Below are 20,966 nucleotides of genomic sequence, written 5' to 3' on the forward strand. Positions count from 1 at the left end.
TATTTTCAAAACAAAGATTCGAAATGCCAATTCAGAACTCTGCAAATGTTCAACAGAAAACTATGGGTGAAACAGACATACGAGCTCAATGCGAATCTGGACCCATAACCTGTTAAGATTTATGCAGTACAAAACGGGTAGAACCCCGTAAGAAAATTTTTCACCGAAAAATCTTCAACCAACCATCTAAAAATAATAACGGTGCGAATAGAAAGATTTCTTGAGAATAATTTTCTTCAAGAAATCATTTCCAAGCGGATAGTTTCTCCATGAAAACCTTCACCAAGAGAAACTAAAACCTTGCCGAAAATACTGGAGGTGAAACCAGCATCCAGTAAAACCAAAATTTTTACTATTTCGAAATTGAAGTTTTATTTTTGGTTTGCTGGATGGTGGTTAAAACTCTAGTATTTTTGGAAAGGTTCCATTTTCTCTTGGTGAAGGTTTTCACGGAGAAACTATCTGCTTGGAAAAGATTTCTTGAAGAAAACTATCCTCAAGAAATCTATTACCCTCTTTATTATTTGCATATCTCAATAAAAAAAACCTTCATGCTGTCGGCGAAGAAAAAGTGGGGTCCTTATAGTTTGATATTGATGTCACTAAAATAGAGGAGAAATATTACTGGGCCGAGGTGACTTCCTTGTGGGATGCTGGATGAGGCGAGAAATGGTACAGATGGATAGTTCTCATACACTGAGGATAATGCACCTACGAAAATCATACGAATATACTTTGATTTTTCGCCACAAGTTTTTCTTGCGAAAATCATAGTTCTGAACTATGAATGAAGTTTTTTCATTCAAAGAGTCTACTATGGATATCATACCGCGTCTACATACTTTTCATAAAGTTCAACGTATGAAAATATTACTATGGAAGTATGAAAATCCTAAGCAGTTCATATGAACATCATTTTAATGAGTAATGAAAATCGTAACATTTTCTTGTAAATTTCATCAATTTTGAAAATGAAATAAGGGTAGTAACTTTTCAACTATATTAAATAATGACAATAAATTTAGTTATTTAATACATTTATTTACATGCTAATGTTGTTTGTTATATTTAATATTCCTACACGAAAACCTTTTTGAATCTGAATAAATGCTTATTATCTACATAATGTATGGTGAAGGGTGGACCATCAATCGAATCTCATTTAATGAGCGTCAAATCATCGGTACGCCTTATGGCTTCTAGTGCTACGTAGTGTGGATTATAATTTTCGCATATCCATTGTCTACATATAGCGTAAACGTCGTCGTTGTGCCTTAGAAATTCCTCAGTTTCGAATAAATTAACTGTAGTGTTTTCTGTTCTCGTTAAGAATTGACCAATGTTGTAAGAAATACCATTAATTTTACAAGAAGTCAAACTGACTGTACCTTCGGTACTGAAAGGCCATGAAATGATTTTATTCCAATACGGTCTAAATTTTAATATCTGTTCTATGAAACTTCCTTCAACGTGTGACTCAACAAACGAGTTGTTGTTTACATAATATGCAAACTGCAAACATGATTTTATGCACAACGAATACGCTATGTTACTGCGAGACGTAATGATATGAGCATACTCCTTAAAAATTTGGTGTTTAGCTTCATTTCGGAAGCACATCATCCGATAGATAGGTCCACTGTTTCTAATAACTTTAGAATAATGCACCAAAAAGTGCTGCTTAGGCTTTAAATGCTTATCGAATATTTGTAAATATAAATGATTATGTTCCTTAACTAAATTTTCTAATTCTTTCAGGTCATATTCGGTAAAAGTTCTATTCATAATAACATCTATCAGTTTGATGAGTGTGGTGCAAAAATTCCAGACAGGGTCATGTGGTGGTATATATGGTCCTACAATGAAGCTAAAGTTGTTACAAAAAGATCGCATTTCATCAGATGTGAATCTTAGAACAACCGATTTGGACTTATTTTTTGTATCGTAGGTTTCAGTTATAACAGGCATTCGGCGCATACCAACTTCCAATGATGTTTTTCCAATAATGTTGATGCGGGTGTTTAAATCGGAAAGTGACAAGTATCGTTTTTCATAAATGAAATTATGTAAAGCTGCAGTGAAGCCATATTTACAAACACCATTACTGTAAATGTCATGCATAGCATCTACATAGGTATTTTCTATGACATGAAATGATGGCAACTTATTAAATTCTGATGGTCCTACTATTCCAGTTTCTGACTGTTTATTTGTTAAGATATCTTCATTGTAATTTTCAATAGTTCTCAGACTTCTGTCGTATTCTTTGTCATCTTTTTGAAGTTCCTGTTTTGGTCTACGGCAAAATCGACAATAGAATGTAGCATTGAAACTACCAGAAAAGAGAAGAAGAGTATGGATTCCGAGATTATCCCCTTGGAGCATCGTGAGAACGAATCTTACTTTGATTTGCTTACCCTGGATATGCATAAGAATTCCCTCTTCTTCAATTTTTCTAAAAATGCTCACTATCTTTTCCACTAGTTTGTTGATGCCAACTTTATTCATAACTATTTTTCTGATAAAGCCAGCCACAAAAATGTTGCAAATTCTTGAACTATATTTTTCAGGAAGTGAAGGGAAATTGTAGTAAATGCCACATACAGAGTCGACCTTATGATGGGAGCTTTGAGTATCGTTAATTTCGAATTCATCGCAATATAGCCAAATCGGTATAACATGATCAAGATCTTTATCGTTTACATATTTTTGTTTGACTTTTTGCCAAATTCTACCATTGAGGAAATGATTCATGCTTTTTGAATTTTCCAGGTTTTTAGTGTTTTCAATTGTTTCTGTCAATATAGTATGATGTTCAAAAAATATTTTTATTTGAAACTCAATATCATTCAACACTAAGCAAGATTTTCTGTCATAGTTATCTATTTGAAATTCTTCTGGTATTGTGCAGTTGTCGTTATTCATCGTTATAACCAAGGGATACCTAAAGATGCCTATTGTTTTAAGGTAGTTGAATAATTTGTAGTCACTGTCAATGAAATTAAAAGCTGTTCTCATACTGGAGAGACATGCGGAAAGCTGATGTAGCATTTCAGGATTACTTGTACTAACATGTAAGTTTTCGATTTGATCAGCAAAACTACTGCAAAGCTTTTGAGTTTCGTTATGAATATGTTGAACGTCTTGTCTTGAAAAGTTTTTGCTGTTGTGCATGCTTAAAGTGAAATCGGTAGCAGATTTTTGAACAGTGAACAATTTGTTTGTTATACTAGCTTCTCCTTCATGTTTATTGATTTCATTTCTTTGCATTTTATTATTCGGTTCACTTTCGACTGTGAGTGTAGCTTCGCAAATATCTTCATTACCAGGTAACGTATTAGATTCGCCTGGATCAAATTTATGATTTCTCAAATGTCGCTTAAAATTATAGATTTTACTGAACGTTTGTGGACAGTACCGTCTTTACGCATGGGCACACTGGGCCAGGGCCAGGGGCCCCGGGCTTTTAGGGGCCCCCAACTTAGGGTGAATTAGAATCATTCTGAAGGCTTTGTTCCAAAAAAAATAGTAGCATTCAATTGTTTGCAACTCTATGGCGTGTGAGTAATAATGGATCAGTTGCTCGTATTGGCACATTGCACCTTAACCCATGTGCCATGTCACATTTTAAGAGCATCAGACCATCAAACGAAGTTATGGTAGCGGCAGGAAACGAGGTACTGCATGACTAGGATGGTATTGAACCAATTCAAACGTCAGCCCAACATTTCGATTCAAGTTTCAATTCATTTTGAGCAAAAACAATGAAATGTTTTCTACAACATATAGAAAGTTCGAAAGACTCCAACCAGGAGCGGCAAACAACAAGGTAGAAAAATTTTTACAAGAAAGCTGTACAGAAAGTGGAATAGAAAGATGTCGAAATTCGGTACACAATCCTTGTTTGGCAAGCGATAAGCGCATGTGGCAAATTTTCATTTCTTCATTACATCAGGGATTGTACACGTAATTTTTTCTGCCGCATCTCAGCTTTTTTCGCATCTTTTGCCGAAATCTCAACAGCTGAGATCTCAGTAAACAATTTTTTGAGATCTCAGTAAAAGTGACGTTTGATAGCTGATACTCGCAAAATATTTCACCGAAAATCAGCAAACAAATCTCACTTTGCTGAGATTTCAGTTTCTAAATTTGCTGACTACACAGCTGTTGGAAAATTGCCGATGCGAATTCAGTGTATGTGTGTGAATGGACAAAGCTACATGAAAACCTCTAAAAATGAATCCTGGACTTCTTTAGGTCTCAATATACTTTCGCGGCCAGATTAGGTATTCTCCGCTATGCCGTCGTAATCTGGTACAGTACCAATTATGTTATTTTTGTACGACAATCCGCCCTATCAAAAATATTTTAGGCCGTCAAAATTAGGAATCAGAATATACTGGCTCAAATGAAACGTATTCCGTAGATAGTCGAGGATTTGTGCAGCATACATTCCATGTGTTTCCTATTTCGACTGGTATTGAAATGATGTTTTTAAATTCAATTTTTTGTTCATTTATGCTTGAGTTTACATTTTATATAATATTGCATTCTAAGTGATATAGCATATGATTGTCATCTTTGATGAGCTTCGTTGGTAGATGGTTGCATATCTGATTATGAATGATCTCCTAAAAGTTGTGGTAATGAATTATTGAAATGAATTGTGTTGCTCATATTAATTGGTTCGAGTAATTTCGATGTTTTGCTATGTTTATTTGTTTAAGTAACAATGAAGGTATTGAATATTTGTACTTTCGAAAGGTGAAAGAGCTAATTATTGTTCTATGCTATATTTCACCCTAAGGAGGAAAATTTGGTAAAAACCAAAATTTCTCACTAGGGTGAAAATTTGTTGGTAAAAACCAGTCTTTGTACAGGAGGGCACAAATCCTTATTTCATACTATGTTGCGTTTCGGCTTCGCCTCATCAGAAACCGACACTAACACATTGTCGGAATAGATTAGCGCCGGCTTGACGCAAATCCCTTAAAACTAAAACACACTATGTGTTTCAATCAAACGACTGATCAAACGTGATGTCCCGTTCGAGCAGAAGTTCTGTTTATGCCGATGAGACACAAGTGAAGCCGAAACTTGTCTTGGCTTAGCAGGCCTATGCGAAAGCACTATGCTATATTTCACCCTAAGGAGGAAAATTTGGTAAAAACCAAAATTTCTCACTAGGGTGAAAATTTGTTGGTAAAAACCAGTCTTTGTACAAGAGGGTACAAATCCTTATTTCATACTATGTTGCGTCAAGCCGGCGCTAATCTATTCCGACAATGTGTTAGTGTCGGTTTCTGATGAGGCGAAGCCGAAACGCAACATAATTATTGTTATTATTTTTTTTCCTTTGGTCTCTTTCTGTACTGAGCCTCTCAGAACCGTTTACTACAAAAGAAAGCACAAAACTTCTGTCAGAATATGTAACAAAAATCTACTTCACCAACAATTTTTGCAGGAAGAGACACTATTTCAAAGAATCGTTCTATTTCTGCAGTGAAAAATGCGAATATCTAAAATGGATGAACCTCTAATCGCACAATTTGATTTGACATAAAATCGATTGGTTTCAATGGCTGCAATATTCAATATTGTCATCTGTAAATGTAGTTGAATCATGTTTGAAAAAATGTGGCTTTTTTATAAAGCTGGCAATTGACTTTATCCAGCTGCATCATATCAGGAACAGTAAGAAATTGAGAACAACATTATACGAATCAATGTAACTTTTGAAAATCGCGTAGTCGTCATCTATTAACAAATAGGATTTTATTGGCTAAATATTGCTAAAATTTTTTTCCTAGATTGTCATAGTGTAAGGACAATTATAGAATGAATCGTCGACATTGTAGTGTTGACGTTTAACCCGCCTTACTCCATCATCCCTCATTATTGACGGAGGCACTCTTCAGTGTCAAACATCGTCTTAGACTTAAATCAATGAAGGTCAGATTATATCATATGGGAAACAAATAACGCAACTCTATACGCAGCTCACCTGAGTTCGAACTCCCGCAACCGCATATAGTGTGTTAGGACATTTGCCAATTTCGGTCAAATTGGTCAGAAATGCTAATATCTTTTTAAGATCTATCAAAATTATCTTCCGTTTTTTGACCGTACCTGGACAATTACAATGATGGAAACATAAAATTATTTCTCCATATATTTTGATTTCAATAGTATTTTAATACTTTCACATAGTTTAATAAATCTCAAAGTGATGTTGATGGTTCCCTGATGCTGGGGATCATTTTTAGATCATCCTACTCTACAGCAATTTATACCTGTTGAATTATAGGGGCCCCTCAGCTCAGTGGTGCCCAGGGGCCCCGAGTGGTCTTAAGACGGCTCTGTTTGTGGACACCCAGGATAGCTACATGGATATCTGTAGTTTGCAGGTGTTCTATGCTCGACTGTTAGATGTTTCAGCAGCTTTTCGGCAGAATCAAACCGGATTATACAGCTTTCGATGCAGCATTCGACGAACATGATTGTTGATTGGCGGTTAAATATGCAGACAGCTTGGCAATGCAAACATAAGTGCTTGTGCAATCTATTTCGTACACATGCTTTTGCACGAAGAGCCACACCAATTTAGAGATTTTTGAAGTTGGCAAGCCAAGAACGACAGTCAGTTTGATGAGTACATCTATGCCTCTAGCGATGTTTTGTAGATTGTACCGTAAGTCCTTATAAGCTACCAGACAATTTCCCGATACATTATTGTTTTCTTCTCCAAAAATTATAAGCTTGGCCGTCACTGGCGTTCCTTGCTCATCCCATTGGTCTCGTAACTTTTCCAAAGCTACTTGTGCATCTTCATTTGTCTTGCAAAATAGCAATGTATCGTCTTGAGCAGTCGCAATAGTAGGTTTGAATCCTGAAGCTGCCTTCACAGGAACAAGGACGGTGTTCAAACCAAGCAAGACAGCCGGTAAGCGCAAATCTGCTTAAAGAAATATTCGTGATGAAAACCATTAAAACTTCTTGAACATTTGAGTTACCTGAAGACAGCTTTGTGTTTTGAATTGTTCGAATGATTGATTTTGCTGATGGATCCTTTGCATTTTTAGCAATGTAGCATCCGATAGGATCGATAATTTGCTCCCATTTATTCAGGCCACAAGATGCCGTTCTAAATCCAAGTAGCCTAAAATCTGAATCCATCTATGTAATGAAAAATAGTAAATTAGTATAAAAAATTAACCGATTAATTATAAATAAGGTGCGTACCAGCTGATATCCATATTTCGAATACAAATGAGGAAACGTTTGAAGTATTTTAGAGCTTTGGTTATTTTTTCTTAAGCTCTCTTTCCTGGCGTCAAACGACTGTTCCCATTGTGTAATTACAGTTGACCACGGTGAGTTATTTAATTGGAGCCAGTCTAGAGCGCTGATGGCTTCGTGTGGTATTTCAATTACCATACATTTGGCTTTTTCAGCACCGCTCAGATGCTCATCTTCTTCTCTCTCTCTTTTGCGCTCAGACTGTCTAAGATAATTAATCCTGCTATAAAGCTTACCTCCAGGATTGCCTTTATCTTTGGAGATAAAGTATGTCGCCTAATAAAACAAGAAAATTTGGAGTAAGTTTTAAATGTGGTATTATCAATACATTCTACCTTCGTTTCGTTTGGAAAAAGTCCGATGATAACATCCGCATAAATGTTCAACTGTTCGGCGGTGGTTTTCTTTTTTCTTTTGAGATGTTGCCTCGCAATGACATCGGTCAAAAACTTTTTACTGGCTTCTGACAATTCCAGATTGTTTCCGATGTTTTTCAGGATCTTAGAACCAATCACTGTTTCCCGCAAAAGGTCTTCAAGTGATTTTGAAGTAAAGTAATAATTAGAATGCTGTGGAAAACAAGAAAAAGCTATTAAAATGAAATTGAAAATAATATTGTTTTATTTAACGTACCACTTCAGCAGCAAGCTCGGAGTTTTCATCAGCGTTATCAGCAGTATCGTTTGTTCCCGTTTCGTCTTTGGTGTCTAGAAAAGATTCTGGCTCTTCACGGTGGGCCCTCGCTTTGTTTTCCGGTAGGATCGTTCTCCCAGATTCGGGATGTGTTCTAGGTTGGGTTTCCGGCGAGAAAATCGCATCATCTATCGTGGACTCGATGTGAGTAACGTTTTGAGCATCGGTCTGTTCTTCTTCCGTGTCTTGGGTATCATTCAGTTTGTCCTGTAGGTAAAATGCATTAACATTTCCAGCCGGACAAATGGGTTTCCTTCTATTGTCATATTACTAACCTCTTTAACTATTTCCCCTGGTTCAATTTTGTCTTCCGGTGTCTCAGGAGTATTTTCGTCTTCCGGGTTCTCGTCAGACAACAAATTACTGCTTTTTTCGTAGATAATCACCGCGCCGTCCAGATCCTGAAAGTATTAAATGAAAGTACAATATGATTACAATTATATTAGAAAAATGAATGAATAATTCTTACATTACGACTCCGCCAGCTTGAAATCCATCCCCAAATCACATCAATATTCCAATCAGGGTCTGACTGCGACAGAGCTTCGTATATTTTATCTTTTGTCCATGAAATAAGGGCGGTTGTATCTACTCCACACTCTGCGAATCAAAATGGAATACTCCACATGTATGATATGCACAATTAAAACAGTAACACTTTTATTAAAAATACCTTCGAATATTTGCAACGCACTAGCCGGAATCGGAAGGTCTGCCAGTAAATCCTCAGCGGACGCCATTTTCCTCTGCACTGTATATGTTTTATACGTGCTTCTTATAATTTTCTTCACACAAGATGCAACTTTGAATTTCATTGCACTCACGTATGAAATTTACACGTCTAACGTATACATTTTATAATGCGAGTAAATGAAGTTTATGTACATGCTATGAGAAACATACGACAACTATAAAAATATTAGAAATGTGAAAATCAACTAGCTCATAAGATTTAAGTTATGATATTCATAAGTGCAGTATCCTCAGTGTACTGATGTTAAATGCCTTTCATCGCGATAGAAACGAAACCAGCAAAGAAGTTGTTCGTGGATACCTAGTTCGTCTAACTTAGCTATTGTGGTACGGTTGATTTTGTAGAGCCGCGTAGAGATCCAAGGGTTGTCTTCACTTGATTCTGGAATCGTAGCTGATTAGATTCGTATCGTTGGAATCAAGTGGGTTCTGACATGAGGCCTTACTGTTGATCTTCTAAAACTTGGACAAGGTCGTCCAGGTTTATCTTTGAATCTACCATCTCGCGTATTATGCATACCGTACAAAGCCTTGACTCCGTTCAACCACATCGCGTATTAATAAAGTTAACAATAGATAACCTTAGGCCACCGAAAATAAAACGATTATTTTTATTTAAAACAAAAGTCATTAAATATAGAACAATTACGACTGGATGTCGCACGATAAAAAGGATAGTCAAGTACAATAATTATGAATGTGGAAGATGATGCACGGATGGATTAAGTCTTGTTTCTCGCCAACCCAAGCCACCCAAAACCTACATGTCATCCAGCAGTGGCTTCCGCTTCTTCACAGAGTACACGTAGGTAGGCGTCAGAATGTCGTGTCTGAAAGAACAATTCATTATTAGTAAACAAATATATTTCTTTTGGGGAAAACAGCACATACTTCACTCTCTTAGGCGATAGATTTTCTACGCCCTCGTCACTATCGTCCTGCGACTTGCGTTTCTCGAGAAACGCCGCCGGCTCCTTGGGAATGTTCTCCTTGTTATCCTCCCTTCCCGGCTGAGACTCGTTGGCCGTCTCGAAAGTGGACCCTTCTTCTTCCTCATCATCTCCCAGTTCGTCTATTTTCCTATTCACGCACCCGGTTGGACATCGACAAGTATCACTGCAAAATTCGCCAAGTTTCTTGCAACCGCACCGTTTGGTGGAACAGGTGGAAGCACAACTGCAGTGACTCTGATTACTTCGATTGTGGCCACCACCGCCGAGAATGGATTTTTTCATGGCCAATTCGCGTACGCTAGTGGACTGGAATTAGATTTGAAAAATAAAAGTTTAAATGCTTGACGAGCTTCCAACGCATGGGATCTTGAGAAACTACAAAACAGAGCCGGGTGTTAGACAACTAATCATGCACATTTACTACAAACTCACCTTCTTGCGTTTTTTAAGCGGTGTCGCACGGAAGTCAGGATCCCGTTCCAGATCTGATTCACCCACCGGATCGGTATCTTCCTCCTCCTCTTCCTCAAATTCTTCACTCTCGTATATCGCCACCTGTGCCGCCGACTTGGCACTATTCCGCACACGACGACCCCGATTGCTGTTAGCTTCCTCCAGCTGCTTCGTCAGCATCGAATTCATCTCCTTCATCGAGTCCAGCTCCTGACGAAGTTTCTCCATCCGATCACTCGCTTCCTGAAGGATCGAATCGCACGTGACGGCCGTTTCCTGCGACTGGCGAGCGTATTTCTGTTTGGACATGAGCAACATCGATAATTTTTCCTCGTACATTTTGGCAAGCTCGTTGGTTTCGTTAGCGAAGCGTTGCTTGGTTTCGGCAAGTTCAGCAATAAGTCCACGGTTCGATTCTTCCAGACATTCAACCGACAGTCGAACGTCCACCAGCTGATGGCGGGCCTTTGCTGCATCTTCTTGCGTTTCCGCAAATACTGTCAGTAGTTTTTTGATGGCTTGTTTTGCCTCCGGAAACGTCGGAATACCCTCGAGAATTGCTTTCTGCTTAGAGTCGACATCGATGGAAAGAATTTTTTGCTGAATATCGGAAATTTGTGCATTTCGTAGTTCTAGGTCATGCTCCTGCTGTTTGATATCGTCTTCGTCGTGTTTCTCCGGGTCACTTTTCATTTCGCGAAGTTTTGAATTCAGCAGAGCGCGATCATCCATCAATGTTTTGAGTGTGATCGAAGCGTCCTTCACCGAACGAATTAATTCCAGTTCGTGATCAATCCAGGAAGAAATATCAGCTCCTCGAACCGGTTTACCAATAGTTTTCGCTGCTCGTTGCTCTTGACCTTTCTTCTGCCGTTCCAAGGCATCCTTCAAACGTTTATTCACAGCCTGCGCTTCTTCCACTTTCCGTTTAAGAACATTTTGCTGTTTGTCGTGGGTCGTCCGAAGACGGACCATTTCATTCTTTAACTTCCTGTCTTTCTCGCGTAGTTGGCAGATTTCTTTCTCTCGGTTGATTTTCCACTGACGAAAGTTTTCACTCTCAGCACGCATTGCCTTGGCAAGTTTGACTTTCATTGCCTTCATCGCTTGGATTTCTTTGCTGAGGTTCTCAATTCTCTTTGTGTCCTTCTCCTTCATCTGAAGCAACTTAGCCTGCTGTACGCTTTGTTTCCGCATCGCTGCTAGTTCTGCTTCCAGCTGCTGAACCTTCTTCCGTCGCTCCTCCGCTAATTTACTCTTTTTGTCAACTACCTTGGTTGTGTTGAGTTGATTATTCAACTCTTCAATCTGCTTTTCCAGTTCCTTAATCTTGACCTCGTATTCTCCCAGTAGTTCATCGCTACTACAGCAGCTGGAGTTCACCGTGAAAGTCATATTGGAAATGTTACCCAAACACTTTCGATGCAGTTCCTCCTTCAGTTCTAGTTCCTTGGTTAACTGCCGCAGTTCCTCCCTAATCTTCATCTGCTTCTGGGTGTGCGTATCGGACCGATTCTGGAAATCTTCAGATGCCGAATGTAGCATCGACTCGGTTTGATGAGCATCGATTCTGATCAAAGCCGTTTCCTCCTTGTATCCGAGCAGAATCGCTTGAATTTCCTGTTTCAGATCACTGTCTGGGCTATTTGCCAGCAAAATTTCCAACTCTTCGATAATCTTTTCCATCGAAATGGTACGCAGCTGATCCGTGGCCAAATCCTGCAGTGCCGACTGGAGTTGCTGTTGAAGAGTACGAATCTTTTCCGACATTTCACGTTCCCTTCGCATAGCCTCAGCTGAAGTGATTGTCGCATTTAACAATTGATCGCCGCTATTAGACCGGAATATAGTTTTTTCTGGAGCCGTTGAAGGACGGTTTGCTAAAAAAAATAGACTACCCTTTAAAATCTTCTTGCAGAAAACAGACTCATTAAATCTTACCTTCCCCTGCAACATTCTCCTTTCCAGTAGTCGCGGACAACAGTTCCAACCGTAGTTCCTGTATAACAGCATTTAACCGACGAATCTCTGCCTGATTTGGATCCTGATTGACCACGGCTTTATTTCGAATGTTCTTCGCTCGATTCGCATATCGCAGGGTATTGATCGTTTCCTCGCAGTTATAATCGGCCGGCGAAACGCAAGCTATCATTAATGTGACAGAATTACCACCAAGTGAATCCTGTAACAGGCGTGTTAGTTTCGATTCTCTGTACGGCACATGACCAAGTGGTCCTCCAGAAGAACCCAACGCCGAAATAACATTCCCTAGCACCAGCAGACCCTGATTGATTTTGACTCCTTCCTTGAATCGCTCTCCGGTGGCTTGAGTTTTTTTAGGTCTCTCCGATCCGGCCAAATCTACCAGGTGAAACTTGCTGTTTGTAACCGTAGGTTTTTCACCTTTCGACCGATTGGTTAGATTAATGGTAAAAATCGCGTGACTTCGGCTAGATACGGCATTCATCGCCGTTGAAGCGACCGCTCGTTCCTGTGAACCTAACATCAGAGCCTCAAAAGTATCGTTCGCTGAACTGATTGGAACTTCAGTCAGTCCCGGAATCACAATCTGATTGTTCGATTCCCGTATATCAACCACTCTCTCCTCCCGGCTGCCTTTCTTCGACAGCAGATCGTACAAAGTTTCCTGATACAATTCCATGAACGAACAGCTGATACTAACATCAACGTCCGTCTCCTCGATCCTTTCAAAGATGTCGTAAATAGCTCTTGGGATTACGCCCATTGTCAAATCCTTCTCTCCATCGAAATTAGTGCCCATTGTAAAAGTTTTCCCCGAACCAGTTTGTCCATACGCCAGAATTGTAACATTATACCCAGCATACAACTTTTGCAACAGCGGACGAACTGCATTCTCGTATAGCTGCTCCTGGTTATCTTCCGGCGAAAAAACATAATTAAACGTGAACGCCTCCGGTTTTCCGCTGATGCCGTTTCCAATAACAACTTGCTGTTCCGACGTATTCGGTTGATCAACAACTATCCGGCAACCTCGATCCTGCTCCCGACTGCTCAAGGGCCGTATACGAACGGCAACCTTAACCGAATCTGCCGTTGGGTTCGCCATCACCGTTGTGGGAATTAGCGAACCGAAATTCAAAATCACAACTTAATCACAGTACTTTTGTTCGAAAAATAAACTCACTATCGAGAAAGATAAGTATTAAAACATTTTTGTTTTTCAAAATAACGGATAGAAACTTGAAACAGAACGGTAGCGTGGAAAAATTTATATGAAAATGCAGAATGGCGGTTACAGTTTAATTTTACAGTAAAGGCCCTTCACAAGAGGGGAACGTTTTCCAAACGTTACGTACACTGCAATTTAAATATAGCTATTTTTAACGTATTACACAGTCAAATTTGCATTATTGAAAAAATATTGTCCGTGCTTTTCCAAAGGAGACGCGACGATTGCTTTCGCGGATAGAATTTTACAATAGCATTTACCCTACAAACAATCATAAAATAATAAATATTATGGTTATTACTGTTCAGCTTTGTTCGATGCCAAGTTCTCACAGTAGATTTACAATAAAATTTCATGTAACAATAAATTTCACTGTTCATAAAAAAAAACTGATACAGTGCATTCACATTAAATTTTACTGCTTTCCAGAAAAAAATGTATGGAGAAAAATTGATTTTTTTAATGTTAAGATACATAACCACCCCCATTTTTCACTGTAAAAGTCTATTTTACATTGAAATTTACTGTAAAAACGTTAAAGTTGACTGTTTTTGTATTTTAGCATAACACTAAAACTTACTGTAAATTATTGTAAAATTACTGTACTGTCACAGTGAAAATCATGGTTTTGTTATTCGGGTTTCGTCGCAGCGAGATTCGTAGCGCTATTCGGCGCACGAGTCGTCGCAATGTATTTCTTATGGGATGGTAGTGCAATTTTATGTAAAAACCTTATTGCAAATATAACATACGAAAACCTGAAACTTTAGAAGCACAGTTTTCAGACAATTTTATTTTAATTACCGTCAAGATGTACTTTAAATATTTTCAGTACGACATTATTATTAAGTACCATATTAAGTACAACAGAAGTATTTTTAAATACTTTCATTGCTTACTTTAATTATATTCAAAATACGGAATTCTCAATACGACGCACGCAAACCTGCTAGTGCTTGCCCCTCGGTTTAACACTATGTAAACAAGCTCACTTCCCAAGTAACCAATAAGCATTATAACCCTAATAGAAATGTATAACGGGGATACAGTAATTTTTATTGTTACATCACAAGGAAAAACGATGTAAAAGAATTAGATGTATTGGAAAATGTACAATGAACATATAATCAAATTTGTTGTTTCTACATTCAAATTCATTGTAAACTCGATTTTTACATCGAAAAAAGCGATGTAACAATGAAAAATCGGTTTTTTTCCACACATTCTGAAATCAATTATGATGATTTATGATGTTATTCTGTTGTAGATTTTGGAAACCTAAACGTTGCTTTACATTATTACAATTTTACTTTTTCCCCTGTTTTTTCTCAATATGATTGTGATTTAAAAATAATGCTTTAGGGCCGATTTCTTCACCCTCGCTTAACTTGTAACCCTTAAAGGCGCAAACCAATTTTTTTCAAATTTTCTGAAAATTGTCCCACAGTTTTATTACGTTTCTATGATAATTATGAGATGGTTTTCGCAATGTTGTTTTAAAACATTGCGCATTTAAGGGTTAAACCAGGTTCATCAGTACGTTTAAACCTGACTTAAGCGCTAAGCGAGGGTGAAGAAATCGGCCCTTATTTATTTTTATTATAGCCTTTAGATGTTTCTGTGTACTAACATATGAAATCCTTTCAGAGGATCGCATGCTTCTTTATCATCTCGTATTTTAACTACTTATACTAAATTTTCTCATATCGCATGGGAACTTACCGCCTTTTATTCAAGTTTCAGCACGATAAGTGACCAATTCTCCGGAGACAGCGTAAAATCTTGTCAGCATGAAAAATTCACAAAAATCCTAACAGTCACGGTAATATTGAATCATACTTTTACTCACTTGTAAACCTTGCAATGTTCCGCGGGAGATTCTCCAGTATGGCCAAGAGCAGTTTTGTATCCATTTTGACATGACATGGATATTAAAGGAATTGATTCAAAATAGAGTTACAGCGCAAATTCGTTAGTTGGGTGTTCGCTAGTTGGGGCATGCCCCAACTAAAAGACACTCTTATGTCAAAACTGAAAGTCAAAAACGATTGACGTTTGAATGTCATTGATTTCAAGGGGTTCATTGGTTGATTTCTGTGGCGATCCAGAAAAAATCATACTTTGAAATTCAATGGAATTTTATTTTTTGAATTCATATTTCGGAATGATTTTAGTGAAATAAATGTGTTAAATATTTCGCTTCTTCCATTCAGCATCAATTAGTTTGTGTCACAGAGACGTTAGTTTAGTAACTTTTGAAGGTCATCTCTGATGTATTCAATCACATTATCCAATCTTTTTTAGCTAGTGGCAACGTAGTATGTTTGTGCTTTATCGGCTTTTTCCCGACGGTGTATCCATTTCCTGTTTCATGTGAAGGAATTTATCAAAAAATAATTGATGGCAAAAAGAACACTTTGTCACAAAAAACAACTTTAAACTGGAAGGAAACAGCCAACTTTTGTGAATTGTAAAATATTTCTGTTTGTTTTTTATGAAAGAAAACAAAAAATCAGCGTTTCCCTTGGGTAATTTTTGTCAGCTGTCAGTTGCTCCAATTAACGGATACGATTCGCTAGTTGGGGCGCAGTCGTGACCCAACTAACGAATTTGCGCTGTATCGCGTGCTTTTTTATCATCTCTTATTTTAACTACTTATACTAAATTTTCTCAACATTTGCATCGATTTCTACAAATCGCGGAAGATTCTCCAGTATGGCCAAGAGCAGTTTTGTATTCATTTTGACATGACATTGATATTAAAGGAATTGTTTCGAAATAGAGTTATAAACACGTGACTCTGGGTATTTGTCGGAAGGTCACCAAACATCCCACTTGGTTTTGCTCTGCACTCTTTATCTACCATCGCTGTTAATTATTCTAGATCGTGATGGAATGGTCCATTAGGGTAATGTTTCTGGATATGTCCAATCAATCGACCGATGTTAAAGCAAGCAACGTGTTTAAATCGTTACATCAACTGCCTTCTAGCTACTCTCGGTGGTAGACAACACTGGCTAAAACTGATCCGGATCTGTAAACGGCATTCCAGCCTGTATAAAGAAAATGTTAAACTAGATTTATTATCTATATTATCTACTTGCCAATGTTGTAAAAACCGAAAACATTGGACGAAGCGGACCAGTGGGACTCCTCAGAGCATCATTTTTAGGTAAAATTCAAGGAAGTACTGAAAATAAAAACGTTGATGTTACTATAAACATTGCTGTTAACAACACTAACTGTTGTAAATGCAGTAGATTATCGATTACGATGTTTCGTTCTGTCCGGGTTCCTAACACCGTTGCACTTTGCAGCTGGTAATTCACAATTACGAGACTATGAATGTGCTGCGTCGCGATGCCAAGATGGATGCGCTCGATGGACTCGGTCAAACCACGCCGCCCAGTTAGCTACAGAAAATATGCTGAAAATTTTGCAAGCTCCACCTTTAGACACAGTCGATCTGAAGTGCCAACTTCTTGTTTTAAAATTTTTAGTGTTACATTATAGAATTGTCAAAATTATGAATTTAGAATTGAAACACTCCTGAACATGCCCTAAAACGGGCTAAAAATCGCACATCGCGATTTCGTTAAATCTGGCGATGAATTGTGTTCGAGTGCTATATCAAATATTATAAAATAACAATATGGTTCACTTCTGTATTTCTTAAAAGACGGCACACTGGCGCCACCATGGCACAAAAGGTTACTAGTACACTGTAAATTTTGCGCCACCATGGCACAAAAGGTTACTAGTACACTGTAAATTTTGCAGTACGTAATGACAATTCTTAGTACAATATAATACATTATAGTAGAGGTGGCGACATTCTTAGATTAGGGAGAAAACTTTTTTGGATTTCTTATCTCTCCAGCAGGAGAAAGCAACATTACTTCGTTCTAATGATCATATTTTAATACCAACATGAGATAACGATCATTGCATAGTCTGACTAGTTCATTAAGAGGCACAGGTTACAGGAAAAAGGAAACAGAAAAATATTTCGCTGGCGAAAATGCTCATTCTCTGCTTACATGTATTTGGAATAATTTTTTCTAACGCAGCTGGAGAAGATTCTGGTAGTTTAAAGCAGTATCCCTAAAATGCAGCTGATGCAAAAACAAGTTACACCGATAAACCCACGAAATATTCTACACTGAGCTCCAACTATTGATTCTTACGTTGCGCAGGGCTGGTAGCACTTTTTTCCGTCTGTTGATTCTTACGTTGCGCAGGTCTGGCAGCTTACTCAAGGTTTCAGATACCAAATACCAACACATTAGGAAATGAAAAATTTGTCCACCTTTCTCTTCTATACTTCTTGGGACCGTTTGACATTTCAATCTACGGCGCACGCTAATCGCAGAATGATTATTTATTGCGATTAAAATCCTTTTTCGTTCACAGATGGCATTACATTTATGTCCTTTGTGATTCGTATGGGATTTACAGGAGTGGACTATATTATTAAAATACAATATTTGGCTATATGCTACCTATATACGAAAATGATTTTGCTGCGGATGTTGTACTTGTGTGATTTTGGCCAAACATTTTGTTTTTTTTTGTCCAGGATTTGGGATTTCCTAATTGTCTTGTTGGTTTGAAAAAAACTTAACCAGTTGAGTTTTCGTCGGCTCGCAGAAATACAGTTCATTTTTCATAAAAGTTAAGCGTGTGAGTGCGTGTGTTATAGTAACGTTGTAATAATCGAAAGAGAAAGTAAGCAAATGGAGGCTCTCAATGTTACTTATGTCCTATCTTGATTTTTCTTCAGATTTACTCAAAATTAGGTGAAGTCTACTGAAATTTAAGTACTTAACACAAAATTGAGTATAAAAAATCTATAGTAATGAGTGGTGATTTTTGCCGGGATGTAATAGAAATTGCCTTCAACACAGTTTACCTAATTTTGTTTATACAGCAATACCCAAAAATGAGTTCACAGAACTCAATTTTAGGAAGTTTTTCGTATACGTGTAACGTTACCATTGCGTTATTTTTCAACCGAAGTTCGTCCTTTGTGCACGCACCCTTTATGGTCATTTCAAATATAATATTTAAAATTAGAGTGTAAATCCAACTGTCAAAACTCGTTCGCGCACATGCGAAATTTGTTTATTTTTATTTATTCATACTGTGTTTATTGAATCGGTCGATTACCCGGATTAAATCCTTCCCATCCGCCGGAGACATGGCCAATAAGCAGCACCGCAAACAAAATAATGGTCACCGTGTTAAAGGCAAAGGTAAGCAGTACCTTTCGGTCGCCGTCAAAAAACAACGACGCAAGGAACGAGCCCAACGGCCACCGGTTTCCCGTTTCAAGAAGAACCTGAGGCACATCGAGCGCAGTAAGGAAGCAAATGAGGCATTGAAACGGCAGCAGGAAGCAGAACGCAAGTATAAGACCAAAATGAATGGACCAGCGCTAGAGCAGGAATTAGCCTCCAGTGAAAGCGAGGGCGAAGAAGCCGAACAGGAAGATCACTTCGAGCTGCTGGTGAAGACGTTAAACAGCGGTCGTAAAGGAGCCGCTCGAAGGGAAGAGGCTATCGAGAGTGAGGAAAGTGAGACCGAAAGTGATGAGGAAGAGGATGATCCGAACGAACAGGAAATGATGGTTGGTTCCGATGCAGAGAGTGAGTCCGGAACTGACGAAGAAATGGATGACGAAGTTGAGGATGAACCGGAAACGGAAGACCCTTTTTTGGCTTTCGTCAGCCATTGCTTTAGCCCTCAGATGTTAGAGTCTCTTTCGGCTAATCCGCCAATTGTGCACCGAGCTACGATTAACTTTAAGCGGATTGGACATCTTATAGTAGAGATTCCCAAAGATCGCATTACGGAAGCAAAGAGTACTGCCATTTTGTCTGATGACGAAGTTTACGCTTCCGAAGGAACGATTCCAGAAGCTATGGATGTGAAAAAGTTGGATCTAAAAAAGTTGTACTTGAAAGAACGGATTCAGCGACATTTGGAAGAACCGTTTTTCACAGGTCTTCAAGCGGAGATTTTTTCGGTGTTAAACAATTATCAGGATCTGTATTATCCTGCAAGGACTATTTCTAATGGAGATGAAATTCGTTTCGTATATTGCCTTCACGCTTTGAATCACATCATTAAGACAACCTCGAAGATATTGCACCACAATTTGAAACTAGCCGAGTTGGTCAGTAGTAAGAAACAGAAAAAGAAGGAAAATAAACTAGCCAGCGTCGTTCCGGAATTTCGAGATCAAGGACTGGTTCGCCCTAAGGTACTGATTGTTGTACCATTTCGCAGTTCCGCGTTGAAAGTTGTCGAAACCTTGAAGCAGTTGTTTGCCGGAGATGACTCAAAAGCAATTACAAACTACAAGCGCTTCCAGGCGGAGTACGGAGGAGAAACGTTATACTTTCCTAAGCACAATCCAAAGCCGGAGGATTATGAGCAGACGTTTGGTGGAAACACGGATGATAATTTTCGAATTGGCATTTCGTTTAGCAAGAGTTCGATGAAGCTGTACACCAAATACTACAATTCGGATCTGATCTTGGCATCTCCGCTGGGACTGCGAATGACAATCGGTGCTGAAGGCGAATCTCAAAGAGATTATGACTTTTTATCGTCAATTGAGATGTTGATTTTGGATCAAACGGAGATTTGCCTGGCGCAAAATTGGGATCATGTCAACCATTTAATGGATCACCTTCACCTGCAACCACAAAGTACGGAACACACGGATTTTTCCCGGGTTCGCTACTGGTGCCTTAATGGATGGTCTCGCTTTTATCGCCAGACGTTGATATTTTCGTCTCTCGATTTGCCCGAATTTCGTTCAATTTTCAACAACAAATGTGCCAATTATCGAGGAAAAGTTCGTGTTGCAAATCCTGTAAAAAATGGATCTATCCGCCATGTCGTCATCCAAGTACCGCAAACTTTCCACCGCATCGAGGTAAGCTCATTGGAGCAATCATTTGATGCCAAGTTCCACCACTTTACAACCGTTCTGCTATCCCAGCTTCGTTCTATCACGATGGCTCGCTGTCTGATTTATGTACCATCTTACTTCGACTACGTACGCCTACGAAACTACTTTAAAGAGGAAGAAATTAGCTTTGTTCAAATTTGCGAGTACTCAAAAGATGCCAAAATAGCTCGAGCTCGGGATATGTTCTTCCATGGAAGCAGTCATTTTATGCTCTACTCCGAACGCTCGCACTTCTTTCGACGGCCGCGAATCAAGGGCATCCGACATCTGGTGTTTTATCAGCTACCAACCTACCCGCAGTTTTACGCTGAAATGATCAACTTGATGGCTAATGAGTATCAAAATCGAAAGGACGGGGTCGACGCAAGTACCATGACGACGACGGTACTGTATACGAAGTACGACCTTCTTCGGCTTTCGGCTATTGTAGGAACCGAACAGGCTTCTAAAATCGCGGGAAGTGCCAAAGCGGCGCATACATTTACCACGCAAAAGTAATAAAATATAAAGTCTACAATTAAATTTCATCTACTTTATTTGTCGTTCGAACATCACCAATTCATTCCCATTTCTTTGAAATATCAATGTACTCTCCGTCGGGCATTTCGTACCCGCTGATTGG

General features: G+C 38.6%; 3 protein-coding genes across 4 annotated transcripts in view; 2 read left to right on the plus strand and 1 right to left on the minus strand.

The window, feature by feature from the left end:
* The window catches only part of LOC131691652 (putative carbonic anhydrase 3), a 43,899-nt gene that overhangs the window by 14,067 nt on the left and 8,866 nt on the right, over window positions 1-20,966 (plus strand). The gene's annotated exons all lie outside the window — the stretch shown is intronic.
* On the minus strand, window positions 9,337-13,419 carry LOC131691637 (chromosome-associated kinesin KIF4-like). The gene is made up of 4 exons (XM_058978194.1): window positions 12,093-13,419; window positions 10,131-12,031; window positions 9,637-10,004; window positions 9,337-9,575 (listed from the first exon to the last, which is right to left on the minus strand). The coding sequence occupies exons 1-4, from the start codon at window positions 13,237-13,239 to the stop codon at window positions 9,506-9,508; spliced, it is 3,486 nt and encodes a 1,161-aa protein (XP_058834177.1). The 5' UTR covers window positions 13,240-13,419; the 3' UTR covers window positions 9,337-9,505.
* On the plus strand, window positions 18,452-20,960 carry LOC131691642 (U3 small nucleolar RNA-associated protein 25 homolog). The gene has a single exon (XM_058978207.1). The coding sequence runs from the start codon at window positions 18,563-18,565 to the stop codon at window positions 20,840-20,842; it is 2,280 nt and encodes a 759-aa protein (XP_058834190.1). The 5' UTR covers window positions 18,452-18,562; the 3' UTR covers window positions 20,843-20,960.

The sequence above is a fragment of the Topomyia yanbarensis genome, chromosome 1, assembly GCF_030247195.1.
Source record: "Topomyia yanbarensis strain Yona2022 chromosome 1, ASM3024719v1, whole genome shotgun sequence".
Classification (NCBI taxonomy): domain Eukaryota; kingdom Metazoa; phylum Arthropoda; class Insecta; order Diptera; family Culicidae; genus Topomyia; species Topomyia yanbarensis.

Bases quoted from the DNA above. Each gene is read 5' to 3' on its own strand.
- LOC131691637 (XM_058978194.1), bottom strand. From the start codon at position 13,239: ATGGCGAACCCAACGGCAGATTCGGTTAAGGTTGCCGTTCGTATACGG. The intron at 10,005-10,130 runs GTGAGTTTGTAG...ATCTAATTCCAG, and splicing joins CGCTTAAAAAACGCAAGAAG to TCCACTAGCGTACGCGAATT. The intron at 9,576-9,636 runs GTATGTGCTGTT...TTGTTCTTTCAG, and splicing joins CTATCGCCTAAGAGAGTGAA to ACACGACATTCTGACGCCTA.
- LOC131691642 (XM_058978207.1), top strand. From the start codon at position 18,563: ATGGCCAATAAGCAGCACCGCAAACAAAATAATGGTCACCGTGTTAAA.